The following is a 15,720-nucleotide window of genomic DNA, read 5'->3' as shown; positions in this document are numbered from 1 at the left end:
CCAAACTGACCATCTCCGCCATGGCTCCAGCCCACCCTAGGACCTCAGGAATTGTAAACAGATTAGAACGACCTTTTAGTGTTCTACATGAATAGCACTGAATCAAAGTTTCATGTGCTACACAAATAGTGACAAATATATTTAGTGTCCCTTGCATTTTCTCTCTCATATGGGAGATACCAACAAGCCAAGGGTGCCCAGTCCCCCTGATTAAACTAATTTAAGACCACTTATACCAAAAAATTACCAAAAAATCAGATAGTATTTTCAATCTTTTGTTATGTCTTCCATATACACCACCAGTCTAACATTTACATTTTAAAAAAAAAATAATTTCAGGATGTATTTCTTTTGAATATATTTTGAACTATTTGAACTTTGATAAAACATTAAAAAATATTTTGATTTTCATCAGCAAGTGACTAAGAGCCCTGTTTGGATCCTGCACCTTCATAAAGTGAACAATACTGAGGGATCAGGAATCGTGGAGCAATTGCATGAAACGTACTGTACAACTGTCAATATGCCAAGACATATTTGAGCATATAAACTGATTTTTGTTCGAGACTAGTGACGGGTGAATAAATGCATTAGGCACAAATTTGTGGCGAGTTTTGGGCGTGCATCAGAAAAGTTGCTCGCGTCAAAACCGTTGCATGTCAACTCTATTTGGACGCCCATTGACTTTAAAGCCGGCGTCAAAATTGAAACAAGTGTCAGAATTGACACGGGCATCAAAACTGAGACGGGTGCTAAAATTGAAATTCGCAATTTGTAGGCAAAGCGCAAACGGGACAAATTTGCCATCACTAATCGAGACTGAACCTTAATGCAACACGGCACACTGCTTTTTTGATGGTTTGTATCGTTTTGCTCCATGTAGAGCTGGAATAAGTAATTGAAGCCTGCTCCATCCGTAACTGGAGCTAGAGTTCTCTTGTCCTGCTGCCCTGCAGTTTAATATAATTTACCAAAATATATTGTATCACCCCTATGAAACAGGGTTAGATATGTAATTTGCTCCTTAGTCCCAGTCCTAACATTGAACAGGCGCAAGCAAAACACAGACATTGGGCAAACCATTGCCAGACAGAAATAATAGCACAAACACACAATGGAAAGACACACTGGATTTTGTTTCTGTACATGTTCCATGGCTTCCAGAATTCATGTTCAGTGATACATACACACTCAGATTGTCCATGTTTGGCCATTTAAAAAAAAATGCTGAAAGCTATGGCATTGCTTGTTAGCTAAACCTAAGCACCGGCCCAAATGTTACCTTTGTAGAAATAGGAACCAACCTAGCCAAGCCAGAAAAATATACTTCCCATCAAATCCTTTTCTAATTGTCCCTACTAGTTCTTCTTCTCCTGTATCTTCTCACCAGCCTTTAACCATGTTGAGTAGAGAAGTTCTTGCTTTCTGTTTGCTAAAGGGGTGTTGTCTTCTGCATGAGGGTTATGGCTAGTGTAGGTAGTATGTGTGTCTGGGTGGATAAGTGTGTTCAAGCTGAATAGTTGACAGTAAGTAAAAGTTACCACTGAACCACTTAACCCACCCATTTTGTAGCCTGGTCACACCACTATTTGGAAGTAGTAACCATGACATACCTCATGGGATTCCTTGCACTCTCATTGGCTATAAACTGGAACAGCCCTCCCCATGACTGACAGATTTTCTTGAGCACATCCAAAGTTGGTAGAGCCCCATCACCATAGGAAAGACTTGACTTAGAAAAAACGGTGTTATTTTCTATGGTATAGCATTTTATGGTCTGAAAAGACAGTGCAAATGAACAGCACCAGCATCTCCTAAACATTTCCATGTATCCAAATGAATGAATGAATATCTAACACACTGACAATTAATTACTTGACCCCCCTCAATATACGTCTTAAGACATCATTTCCATTCGTAGACTGTTTCCCATGACATAGAAATGAACAGACGATTGATTTTGAAGTTGAAGTTGTTGAATTCAGACCCTACTAGGCAACACATCTAAAGAAAAGATACATTTTAGGACTTATAACATGTAAACAATGACCAAAATGCAGACCCTACAAGATGGAAATCAGATGTGTTCAGCTTTCAAATGAATCTACAAAGTAAAGGCAGAAATGAACGTGAAGCCCATACTGTACAAACTAAAATACTATAGTACCGAAATGGACGTACTATACAAAAAATAGTAAATAATGACACAATGGTACACATTGTATTAGTAGGATGAATACACTGTATTTGTTAACGTTGGCCAGTGTTTGCCCCCTAAGCTCTTGTGCCAGGAAAGTTCTGACCTAATTCTGGAGCACAGGCATACACATCATTTTATGTATTTGCTTAGACCAACCTCCATGGTACACAGATGGCCTTCAAAAATTATAAAGAACATTGATGTGGCTCCCCCTACCGAATCAATGGGCTTTTTTTAAAGAAGAGAAATATAGAGCAAGCACACTGTAAATTAGTAGTCGGAAAATAATTGTGCTATAATCTTTTTTTTTTTTTTTGTTTAATCCTCCCCATGTAGTAGTTTCATCAGACACAAATGCAACGTTTAATTCTTTGGTGCTAGAGCGGTCTCTGACTCATTGTATTTGACCACTCTAGAACCTGGTGGGGTTGAACAATACGAATGGGTCCTGATGCTACTGCTTGTTTTCTTGAATGTCAACAGGTCACCATATCCTTGAAGTAGTCCTTTAGAAGAAGTTCCTCGGAAAGTCTCGTTCCTTGAAGTATAGCTGTGGATTTTTTTTTTATTTTACTTGAATTTTTGATCAACAGCGATTTCTGAGTGGTAACAAAAAGCCATGTATTCAGACAGCAGGTACTGCTGAGTCCAACATGCTTTATGTTCTTTCACCTAAGAAGAAGTGCAGTCAAGTAAGCCGTCGAGGGTGCTGTTCTGTTAGATACATGCTAAACATTACATTTCCTGTTTCCAAGGAAAACAATTCAGTTGCATATTGTTATGTAAGAAGTGGTTTGTGCTTGGCACGAACAAAAAAAGTTAATCTTCCTCCTCCTCCTCGTCTATCTCCACAATGGGGGGTTTATCTTGGATTCTGAAGCACTCCTCAAAGAAGTTGACCATGGATTTGTGTAAGTGTTTCTCCGCTGCTTCACTCCTCATATAATGACTTTCGTCAGGGTACATCTACAAAGAAAAAAATGTCTATTACCCACAATACAACATTTGCCGCCATAAGCATCTTTGCAATTGTCCTCAACAGAGTGTGGTTTACTTTATTTCCAGAATGCAGTGTTATTTAGGTTCAAGTCTGCAATCTGCAACCTTGGAATTACCTCCATGTTCAGGGTGGATGTAGCTCCAGTGTTCTCCTGTGTCAATAAGATTCCTTGCATGTGATTAATCAGACTGGGCTGGAGAAATAGTGCTGGAGCAAGTCCAAGGATCTAGTGATAAGCGGGCTGATCCTAAATCAAGAAGGTAAGCCCCAGGTATATTCAGGCAGGTGGAGGATAAAACTTCAAGCAGGGCCCCTCCACTTTGTTGTAATAGTTCTGACCTCAACACTATGGAGGCTGATCATAACCACCCCCCACCCAACCCAAATCCCCTCCAGTGGAGTTGGGTTGGGTGGGAGTTATAAAGCAAAAGAGGACCTCTGCCTTTGTTGGGTATGGCTAGGGGAAGTACAAGAACCACTTTACCTGCTGCAGAAACTCTTGGAAAGAACTGGTCTTTTTTAACATGTCCCCCAAAATACCAAATCTGAACTAATTATATATGGTCTTCAATATGACACTTTTAATTGTAGTGGGAAACCATGACGAATTGAACCAAGGGCACTCTTCAAAAGAGTTTCTACATAATTCATTTTAATTTATGGCATCAGGGATGAAAAAAGTTATAGTAAGTGCCTTGCTAAATAATTTATATGCCATTAAAATATAAAACGTAGGATTTTTATATTTGCAGAAATATATATAGCGCATCGGAGGCATTCTGATTTATTTTATCTGTAGAACGGATGTTCAGGAGCTTGTCGGACACCTGCAATAAGTCATCCTAAACCCACTGGGCAAGATGTATATCTGTAGAACACAGGAACAGTTTGTATTATGCATGTTCCCCTCTGCGGGAAACTAGAGCACTTCACATAAAAATAAAAGCTGGAAAAATCAGTTTAACGGGTCATTGTGAAAAACGAGAACCAAAAGTAGAGTTCGATGTTCCTGATGTTCTACTTGTCAGATCCGCTCATCGGAAAAACGAGTGCACCATATGCAACCAGCAAGCAGATAACAAAATAAAATATAATGTACTGGTGCATTGTACCGAATGAGCAAACAAATTATCCTGGAACAAGACAAGTCGTTCATATAACTGGATGTTAAAGGAGAAGTAAAGTAAAAAAAAAAAAAAAGGTTTACGAATTTTCGTTAACCATACCCTGGGCTGTTATGCCTCTTTTTAAGAAAAATATACCCAACTGTGGGTATTTTGCTGCAGAGAACAATGGCGCCATTGTTCATTGTGGGGTCTTGGGCTGTGCTGCTGACCAACTACAACTCCATGATGGGAGGTAAGCAGAAATATATATTTGTTGGCTTGGGCTGGGCATGCCATCAATATAGTCAGTCATACTGTACTGCTCATGCTCAGTGTGAATTTTCTAAGGCAATGGCAAGAGGAAAATAGGATCATTGAAGACAAGAGCATGATCATGGAGTTGCAGTTACATGGTCTTAAAGGAGAATTCAATCTAAACTTAAAAAAACCCTACCCCCTACCCTACATAGACCCCCCCATCCCTACTCCCCTCAGCCTAAGTGTTACCCCGGGCAAATGCCCCTAACGTTTTACTTACCCCCCAGTGCCGATGCAGGCATCAGAGCTCATGGCCGCCATCTTCAGCCGCTTCAGTAATCTTCGAAATGAGACCGGCGCTTCAGCAATTTTCGTGAGTTTAGGCGCATGCGTAGTTGTCGCAAAACAGGAAATTGCTCCAACTGCGCATGAGCCGACATGCCGGTCTCATTCCGAAGGTTACCAAAGAGAAGAAGATGGCGCCCGTGAACTCCGATGCCTGCATCTGCACCGAGGGGTAAGTAAAACGTAAGGGACATTTGCCCGGGGTAACACTTAGGCTGGGGGGAGGAGGGAGGGCGGTCTCTGCAGGGTAGGGGGGTAGGGTTTTTTTTTTTAAGTTTAGGGTTCAATTCTCCTTTAAGAACTTCCTACAAACAAGGGCCCAATTGCAGCTGTGAACTCTGCAAGCCCCATTCCAATGCTTGCCATCTTCCATTCATGGGACGCTTAATAGATGGTTGCCTAGACATGGGTGAAAATAAATTCATATTAGGGGTTTCATGAATTTATTTTCATGTCCTTTTTTAATCGAATTGATTGAACAATGCTTAATGTTATTGGACAAAGAACATAATGGACACTTAGTAGCCAATGTGCATCATGATGCATCAACTGCCAATCCCTCATGGACTGGAATGCGAACTGTAGGAAGCCATAGTGGGTGGGACACAGACTAAACAAATACATTTTTTTCATGATTACTATTTTAGGAGGGGCAGGGGGGTAACTATTGAGGAAGCAGACCCTGCGGCTGCAGGGGGGCCCAGGAGATAAGGTGCCCCATGAGGCCCTAATTGATATACAGTTTCAATAAATATTGGTAAAACAAGTCAACCTCTAAACATATTGAGGGCCTGAAAAATACTTTGTATACGGTTTTCTGTTTATCACTCAAAACAGAAGAGTGATCCCTGGTGAATATGAGCCGACCTGTATAAAGAAATAGCGAATGTCCACATTCAGGGACACATCGAAACTTACCAGCAAGGAATAATTGGCGTTCTCTTTGACTAAATGCTTGATGAGCTCGGCCGTGTGCTGGAAGTGAACTTTCTCTGTAACATAAGATCGGTATCCGTTAGAGGGACAAATTAATTAAACCCATTTCTGACTGTTATCCGTGCAGCATCTGCTAAATAGGTTCTTATCATTATGGAATAGATGGAGGATTAATAAAGCGTAACTCACCATCTGCAGTGGCGTGGACAATCAAGAATTTCCCTTTCTTCAGCGCGGCCGCTCGCCGTGCTAATTTGGCCAACTGTGGAAACACAGATTAAAGGGAATCTCTACAGCAGAGGCACAGAAAATTGGCTTTGCAAAGGAGACTGATAACCTGCATTAAATTGCCCCGGGTTTTGTTGCTTGAACGGAACAAAGGACATGGCTAGCGGACACATTTAATGGCTTCTGCTGTGTTTGAAAAATTCATTTTGTGGGTGACTTATAAAGGAAACGAATGCTTTTGATGGTTGTTTTTTTTTTTTTTTCAAACTCAGTCTGCATTACTAAATGACGGGTGAATATTCTACTAAATGCAGTTATGTTGGGGAATATGTTATTTAACCACATAATAAACACCAATAATAAAAAAAAATCTCAACTGTCCTTAGAGCTCATTTGCTATGGCCCTTGCAAGGGCCCTGAGGATTGCTGTATTGCACTTCATAGGGCCCATGCAGTTAACAGTTGTGCCTGCAGAAATAGTTACTAGTGATTTATTCGCCAGGCGCGAATTCGCGGCGAATTTGCGCGATTCGCGCCGAGCGAATAAATTCGCGAAACGCCCGCGAAAATTCGCGGTAAAAAAACGGGCGCCGGCGTTGAAGAAACGGGCGCCGGCGTCACAAACGGGCGCCGGTGTCAAAAATGAGACGCCGGCTCCGTTTCGCAAATTTTCCGCCGTTTCGCGAAATTCATGCGAAATTCGCAAATTTTTCGGCGAAGCGAAACGGCGCAAATTCGCCCATCACTAATAGTTACAACAGTAACACCAAAAAAGTACACTGGTAAAACGGATGTATTATAGTTCATATAAACAAGCTGCTGTGTAGCCATGGGGGCAGCCATTCAAGCACAGGATACACAGTAGATAACAGATAAGTACTACTATAGTTTATATAAACACGCTGCTGTGTAGCCATGGGGGCAGCCATTCAAGCACAGGATACACAGTAGATAACAGATAAGTACTACTATCGTTTATATAAACAAGCTGCTGTGTAGCCATGGGGGCAGCCATTCAAGCACAGGATACACAGTAGATAACAGATAAGTACTACTATAGTTTATATAAACAAGCTGCTGTGTAGCCATGGGGGCAGCCATTCAAGCACAGGATACACAGTAGATAACAGATAAGTACTACTATAGTTTATATAAACACGCTGCTGTGTAGCCATGGGGGCAGCCATTCAAGCACAGGATACACAGTAGATAACAGATAAGTACTACTATCGTTTATATAAACAAGCTGCTGTGTAGCCATGGGGGCAGCCATTCAAGCACAGGATACACAGTAGATAACAGATAAGTACTACTATAGCTTATATAAACAAGCTGCTTTGTATCCATAGGGACAGCCATTCAAGCACAGGATACACAGTAGATAACAGATAAGTACTACTATAGTTTATATAAACAAGCTGCTGTGTAGCCATGGGGGCAGCCATTCAAGCACAGGATACACAATAGATAACAGATAAGTTCTGAAGAATCCCATTGTATAATACAGAGTTTATCTGTTATCTGCTGTGTATCCTGTGCCTTTTCTCCTTTTTTAGCTCTAAATGTCTGCCCCCATGGCTACACAGCATCTTATTTATATAAACTATAGTTGTATTTGTAAAGCAAACACATCCGTTTTACCAGTGCAGCACAATAGTACATTATATTTTGATTTGTTTAAGGCAACGTTAAATGAGCTTAGGGCAGGCAGGTCTCCCAGGGTTCCCTTGCACCTTGTAACCTTCACACTATGTAAACTTTGTAGGCAGCAAATGCAGCTTTATGCTGTGCATTCTAGAAGGACTTCAGTGCAACCATGTTTGAGCTACTGTAGCTATTTTCAGACGGTCTTTAGAGAGGTCAATGAAGGACCATTTTTCTATGGTGGACAAAACACCTAAAGCAGCCCTTTGTTCCATTGCCATTAACTTCTTTGCTGCAGGGTTTATTGATCTTCCCATCCCTTTTGTTGCCAGGCAGTTAATTCTCTAACAATAGCTGATGTAGATTTTAGGACATTTGCTAAAGCAAAACTATGAACTAACATGACACAATATATTTTCTCTCCCTTCTCCCCATGCACAGCCGAAATTGTCCCACGTATGTCACATGTATAGAACTATTACCTTGAAACACTCATGTTCCCTAGCCTTAAAATGTTCTATGACTGAGCTCAGTGTACTTACACCAATCACATTTATATCTGCCTAGTGATAGATTCTCAGGTTTCCTTTTGCCATGCCCTGCGCTTGCCATCTTGCTCTGGAAATCTGTAGACCTCCTACATATCACTACATTTTTCTGGGGACAAGGTCAGACCACCCAGCAATGCAAGTTATGTCCCACCTTCTAGCCATCTGCTTCTTCATGGAGGCAGTGAACCCGAAACACTAATGCACTAAATTACGTAACAACTTCATACAGTAAAACCAAGCCATGGCACATTGTAAGCCAGTGATCCCCAACCTTGACCTTGACTGTTGCTCCCAGTGGCCTTAAAACAGGTGCTTATTATAATTCCTGACTTGGAGGCAAGTTTTGGTTGCATAAATCCAAATGTACTGCTAAACAAAGCCTTATTTAGACTGGCTGTCCACATAGGGGCTACCAAATAGCCAATCAGATCCCTTATTTGGCACCCCAGGAACTTTATTCATGCTTGTGTTGCTCCCCAACTCTTATTACAATTGAATGTAGCTCACTGGTTAAAAAAAAAAGTTGGGGACCCTTGCTGTTAGCAATTAATACTAGGCTCAACTCAAGCATGCTTTTGCAGAAAGGATTCTCCATACATACCTCATATGCTCTGTTATCGGCAGTGTATAATCCCAGATATCTTTCAGAGAAGGCAGAGGCTTATGAAATAAACAAAGACATGATTAAATAGACTCTATTTTCACATACAGTATGAAATACTGATAGCGCCAACGGCACAAATTAAGTCAGGGTCTTTGTATCAAAGGGAGAGATCGAGGGAAATTTTACGGCTTTCTGTTCACTTGCATAGGATTTTGAGGAGCATATTTATCGGCATGCCTCTAAATCAGTGGTTGTGATTTAAACCACCGTATGAGCTCCTACATTTGGTCAGGACCCCTCTTGCTATATCCCTTATAGTTCCATCAATAGATTCTCCGCCAGCGAATATATTCGTAAAACACCCGCGAAAATTCGCCCGAAAAAAAAAGGCGCCGGCGTAAAAAAAAAAAACGTGATGAATTGATGAATAGTGATGGGTGAATTTGCGCCATTTCGCTTCGCCGAAAAATTCACGAATTTCCCACAAAATTCGCAAAACGGCGAATTCGCGAAACGGTGCTGATGTCTCGTTTTTGACGCCGGCGCCCGTTTTTGATGCCGGCACACGTTTTTGACACCAGTGCCAAAAACGAGACATCGGCGCCGTTTTGTGAATTTTCCGGCGAAGCGAAATGTCGCAAATTCACCCATCACTATTCATCAATACTGACCATAAAAATTACATTTCACTCCAAATCTTATCATAATATACTTTAAGTTAGGATTCCAGGAGAACATTGTGGGGCAAATAGGCATTAACCCTGAATGCCACAAAAATGCCCTTCATTGTAGGCCCCACCACCATCCCTAGAGGGGGCAACCAAACAGTTTGAGAACCACTGCCCTAAATATATACATTGTATCTTAACTTAGAACTAATACAATGTTTTTACAATATAGACTCCTGAAACATACAAAAATATCTGAAATGGCAATACCATTATTCCATAGAAACAGAGGGAAAGTTGAGTAACGTATAATGTGTATGTGATTTAGGGGCAGATTTATCAAGGGTCAATGTGAAAATTCGAATTTTGAATTCAAATTTTTGCATTTTTTTTTTTATGGCCAAAACTTTGAAATTGGACTAGGGAATTGTTAAAATTCACTGGCCCTTTAAGAACTCAAATTCGACACCTTAAACCTGCCGAATTGCTGTTTTAGCCTATGGGATCAGTTTTGAGAAATTGAGAAAAAAACTAGAATAGAATTTGATTCAAATTAGATTCGATTCAAGTTTGCGGGTCAATCCTATTAACCCAACAAACACAGTAAGCATAGTTGCATATTGCACACGGAGCAGTGCCACCAGGAAGAGGGTCAGCAATATGAAGTTATGGCAAATAATACCAGAGGCACCTGCCTACAATATCAATGTGGCTCCCAGACAGTGTCGGACTGGCCCACGGGACACCAGGAAAACTCCCGGTGGGCTCAGGTGTCAGTGGGCCTCTTGCTTCTAACCATTTAGTCTATTTTATGGTCATTTCCTATTTCTTTAGGAGAAAAAGATTCTTAATAATGGAAGAATGTAGAAAGTATATATAAAAGGCAAGGAGAATAAAGAGGTTGAGTGAAGAGAGTTGAGTTTGGAAATAGTTTGGGCCCCTGGTCTATGGTTTTCTGATGGGCCTCTGGCATCTCAGTCCAACACTGCTCCCTTAACTCTGGACTATTTCACAAGCTTTATTATCTACCCTCATTCTTTATTAGGCTTTAGCTGCTCCTAGAAGCTCTACTAATGTACTAGTCCTAACCGTGCAATGCTAAATGTGTCAAACACTTTATCCCACCCTTCAGGATTCTCCTAAAAATAAATGAAAACATTTAAATATGCAAAATGGAAATGGCGAAATTAATATGATCCATCATCATAGTGTGATAAGGCATGACTCTTTTATACTTACCATATAAACTGAAGTCTGTAATTGGTGAAAGTGCAGCCCCACAGGAGAAAAGAGGGTTCTCCTCGCCAGACGTAAGCAAAAGAGTGCTTAGATATCCTCCATAGTCCTAATTGCCAAGCAGGAATTAAAAAAAACGATTTATTATATTGGTGGAAGTCCTTGTTAATAAATGCATGTCAGATCACTACAGTTCAAGTCATACATTGCCTCAAAATAATTTGCCCTCAATCGCACTTTATTGACAAATGGAGGATAAACGTGCGGTGTGCTGGGTACAAATGGCGTGCGCGCATGCGCAGAAGCGCATTTTCGGAAAAGTTACACTCGGCAGTCTGGGAGAGATGGATCCGGACTTGGGGTAGGCGACAGAGCAGGTACGTGCCTGGCGCCCAGGGCCAGAACTAGGGGTAGGCAGAGTAGGCATGTGCCTAGGGCGCAAAGCTGGGAGGGCGCCAGGCACGTACCTCCTCTGTCGCCTACCCCAAGTCCGGTTCCCTTCTCTGCCCGACTCTATGCATTTTTTCTGGCTTTTTGCGCATGCGAACTATATCGCAAATTCACCCATGCGCAAACGGGCGCCGCGACTGCCGGGCCTGCCTAGAGCGCCTGCCCAGTGTGGCCCTGCACTGCTGGCGCCACTCCAGCTTCGCTCACTAGGCACGTGCCTACTCTGCCTACCCCTAGTTCTGGCCCTGGCTCTAGGGTCCAACAATCAGATGACAAAGCAGGAAATACAGGCGGACAAATTATGGGCCGCATCAATGAACATATGCGGTCCTTGATCTGACAGGATTTTTAAACCTGCACTATCAACATCTGCCCAATTTTCGACCAGATATTGAAGCCTGGTTGGAGGGCTCCATATATTCCCCAATAAGCTGCTGGCTTGGCCTGTCGGAAGCTTATATCAGCCGTGTGTGGCCAGCTTAAAGGAATTGTTCAGTGTAAAAATAAAAACTGGGTAAATAGATTGTTTGTGCAAAATTAAAAACATGTTTCTAATATAGTTAGTTAGCCAAAAATGTAATGTATAAAGGCTGGAGTGACTGGATGTGTAATATAATAGCCAGTATGTATGTAAAGCCGCACCTCTCACCTTTCCTTTGATGTTCCTGCTTAGGTGGTGCAGATTTCTCAGACGGTCAGCACACGTCATAACATTCAGTGGAAAGTAGAAAGAGAATCGCACGGACACCAAATATATTGCAGGTGGGGAGCATCCCCTGTTTTTTTATTGTGACCACCTGTGCATCAACGTTTCGGGGGGGATTAACCCTCCCTTCGTCAGGATACAAACTAAAGTGCTACAAACATATTTAAGGCATTCGGGGTACATGTGATCCCACCCCTTTTACCCATAGTCCACCAGGGTTCCGTGTGTTCCAAAGTGAGGCTTGACACTCATTGTCCTTGTGTAGATCCAAAAGTTCAATCATATATATAAAAAAAACATATATGTAACCTTTCAACACAGCAATTATTTATAGCAAAAAATGGCTACTACTACTCACAACCAGCGGGGTGTTAACCGTAATCTCTATTTCTCATATTTCCCGCTGGCCCAGGTTATCTGTGGAAAGGAAACACAGTGTAAGTAACAGTGGTAAAGTGTTTACAAAAAGCAAGATAAACTAAAATTCTCATTTAAACCCTTAGGTTGCACGGTTTCCAGTTTCCATATCCAGAACGCTTCCCTTTTGAGCAATGCCAGCTTCATCTCGTTCCCTTGTGGTGCTGTAATCTTTTCAAGGATTTGCCACCTTAATTGTGACACTGTATGTTTTTGTAAATAAAAGTGCTTTGCTAACAAAGTTTCTTTTTTGATTCTGTCCTTCTTTATATTTATCGCCGGGTCACACCCTTCCATTTCTGGTACATAGTTTCTAATCACACTTTTGTGTTCATTTAACCTTACCCTACACTTCCTTGAGGTTTGTCCCACATATCCCAGTCCACATGGGCATTTTAATAAGTAGATAACCCCTTCTGTATTGCAAGTGGCAAAACATTTTAGACCTATGGGGAAGCCTTTGTTGGGATGGGTACAGACATCTCCTTTTATTATGCCACTACAGTGTCCACAGTTGAGACATTATATAACAAACAAGGGGAGGAACTGGTGTCTAAATTTGTACAAAGGGGTTTCCCCAAAACAGAATTGGATAAAACTATGGAGGAGGTAGGCAGAATGAAAAGGGAAGACCTAATGGTAAGAAAGACGCCCACACAGAAAAAACTAGGGATACCTTGCGTCACAACATATGGTCCCCACTCGTCTTTCCTTAAAAAAACAATTAATAAACACTGGCCCATATTACAAAATGATAAGGTTTATGGGAAATTGTTCTTGAATAACCCATTGTTTTCATACAAAAGGGGTAAAAGCATAGGTGACCAGCTCACCAAAACTGATATTAAACCTCACAAGTACAAAAAACCAGTATCCGAAAGAGTAGGCACCTTTCCATGTCTCAACTGTGGACACTGTAGTGGCATAATAAAAGGAGATGTCTGTACCCATCCCAACAAAGGCTTCCCCATAGGTCTAAAATGTTTCGCCACTTGCAATACAGAAGGGGTTATCTACTTATTAAAATGCCCATGTGGACTGGGATATGTGGGACAAACCTCAAGGAAGTGTAGGGTAAGGTTAAATGAACACAAAAGTGTGATTAGAAACTATGTACCAGAAATGGAAGGGTGTGACCCGGCGATAAATATAAAGAAGGACAGAATCAAAAAAGAAACTTTGTTAGCAAAGCACTTTTATTTACAAAAACATACAGTGTCACAATTAAGGTGGCAAATCCTTGAAAAGATTACAGCACCACAAGGGAACGAGATGAAGCTGGCATTGCTTAAAAGGGAAGCGTTCTGGATATGGAAACTGGAAACCGTGCAACCTAAGGGTTTAAATGAGAATTTTAGTTTATCTTGCTTTTTGTAAACACTTTACCACTGTTACTTACACTGTGTTTCCTTTCCACAGATAACCTGGGCCAGCGGGAAATATGAGAAATAGAGATTACGGTTAACACCCCGCTGGTTGTGAGTAGTAGTAGCCATTTTTTGCTATAAATAATTGCTGTGTTGAAAGGTTACATATATGTTTTTTATATATATGATTGAACTTTTGGATCTACACAAGGACAATGAGTGTCAAGCCTCACTTTGGAACACACGGAACCCTGGTGGACTATGGGTAAAAGGGGTGGGATCACATGTACCCCGAATGCCTTAAATATGTTTGTAGCACTTTAGTTTGTATCCTGACGAAGGGAGGGTTAATCCCCCCCGAAACGTTGATGCACAGGTGGTCACAATAAAAAAACAGGGGATGCTCCCCACCTGCAATATATTTGGTGTCCGTGCGATTCTCTTTCTACTTTCCACTTAATATAATAGCCAGAACACCACTTCCTGCTTTTCAGCTCTCTTGGTTTCCACTGATTGGTTACCAGTCAGTAACCAATCAGTGACATGAGGGGGGGGCAGATGGGTCATAACTGTTGCTTTTGAATCTGAGCTGAATGCTGAGGATCAATTGCAAACTCACTGAACAGTTATGTCCCATGTGGGCCACCTTATAGTCACTCACTAACTCAGAGTTAGAGAGCCAAAAAGCTTTTATACATTACATTTTTGGCTAACTAACTATAATAGACACAATTTTTTATTTTGCACAGTCTACTGTATCTATTTACCCAGTTTTTATTTTTACACTGAACTGTTCCTTTAAGTATTAGCAGGAGTTGAGATGCAGAAAACGAGATAAGAAGACACGCTGAAATTATTGAATACTGAGAAGCATCATGTGTTCTTTGGACAACATGACATGGATTGACCTGCTAATGCTATTGAACACTAAGGAAAGTCTTCCAGTATCTGAGCAATCCCTTTCTAGGAAGCATATCATACAAGGGATTTTCCTCAACAAAACTGGGTATTTGAGAGACATTTCTTTTGTGCTATGCTTCCAGCTCTGTTTGATTAGTGACCTGCACCCAATTCCTTCATAAACAGACAGCCAATCACTAAAAAAAGTATCCATGGCTAATCCCATCCTGTCTATTAACATAGGACAGGCAGTAGCATATGGGAGAACCCCGGTAGAAAAACAGCTCTTGAGCCCTACAATGTGAGGTCCTGCCCCTGGACAGCATCTATATCCAATCAAAGAATATATATCATGGAGCACCAAGAAAGCCAGGATAAAATTAAAACTCCATTTTTATTTATCCATTTCAAAACTTAAGCAGTTCAGGATCGTTTTCATATCACAGAACCATATGTTTGACACGTTTTGCAGCGCAACAGGCACTTTCTGAATAGCACTGTGTATATAACTCTAGTTGCAAGAGACATTTCTATTTAATCCCAAACATGTAAATAAATGAGGTCCTGCTTTCCCTACAAAAGTTTTTTTCTGAAAAGGAGTTCCATATATTTTTATCTCATGCGAAAAAAAATACATCTTTAGAGCACGTTTTTCTCTCGACTTTTCTTTGTAAGGCGAAGACAAGTTTTCATAACTCGTATTAGTCTTTTTGTTTCCATTATGCGCAGCCTTCTGTTCCCAGGTATTATTGATATTCATATGCTTTATACTTGTTTGTGTTAAGAATACTCCTACAGACATTACGGCAAATACTTATCTACAAACAGATGGCGTTTGCTGCATTAACAGTACTGCCTTTGCTAAACTCATTATGCATATTCTCTTCTGTCTTCTTAATATATTTTTGATATATTAACTGTGGCACATTACATTTCTGGATCTGGGAACTGGAGGTGCATATACTGTATGCTAAATGACACGCTCCCTTAGGGGTTGGGCACCAATGAGACTTTCATTCAGAGTGCAGCAATTTGATTCTGAATGAGGCGGCAAACAAAAAGGAGCCCTCCTTGTTTCCTTATAGTGATACTGTCATGGGGAAA

General features: G+C 41.0%; 1 protein-coding gene across 3 annotated transcripts in view; it reads right to left on the bottom strand.

Moving 5' to 3' along the window:
* Positions 1-615: 615 nt before the first annotated feature.
* LOC108719662 (dipeptidyl aminopeptidase-like protein 6) overlaps positions 616-15,720 on the bottom strand; it is a 757,132-nt gene continuing 742,027 nt past the window's right edge. For all 3 annotated transcript variants that reach the window (XM_041567354.1, XM_041567352.1, XM_041567353.1), the window contains exons 22-26: positions 10,780-10,885; positions 8,870-8,928; positions 6,035-6,107; positions 5,828-5,901; positions 616-3,166 (exon numbers count right to left, since the gene is read on the bottom strand). In XM_041567354.1, coding sequence (XP_041423288.1) covers positions 3,020-3,166; positions 5,828-5,901; positions 6,035-6,107; positions 8,870-8,928; positions 10,780-10,885 — 459 coding nt within the window. In that variant the 3' untranslated portion in view covers positions 616-3,019. The remainder of the gene's footprint in view (positions 3,167-5,827; positions 5,902-6,034; positions 6,108-8,869; positions 8,929-10,779; positions 10,886-15,720) is intronic.

This window comes from Xenopus laevis, chromosome 6S, assembly GCF_017654675.1.
Source record: "Xenopus laevis strain J_2021 chromosome 6S, Xenopus_laevis_v10.1, whole genome shotgun sequence".
NCBI lineage: Eukaryota > Metazoa > Chordata > Amphibia > Anura > Pipidae > Xenopus > Xenopus laevis.
Note: the sequence above shows the minus strand (reverse complement) of the source record. Positions and strands in the feature narration are given on the sequence as shown.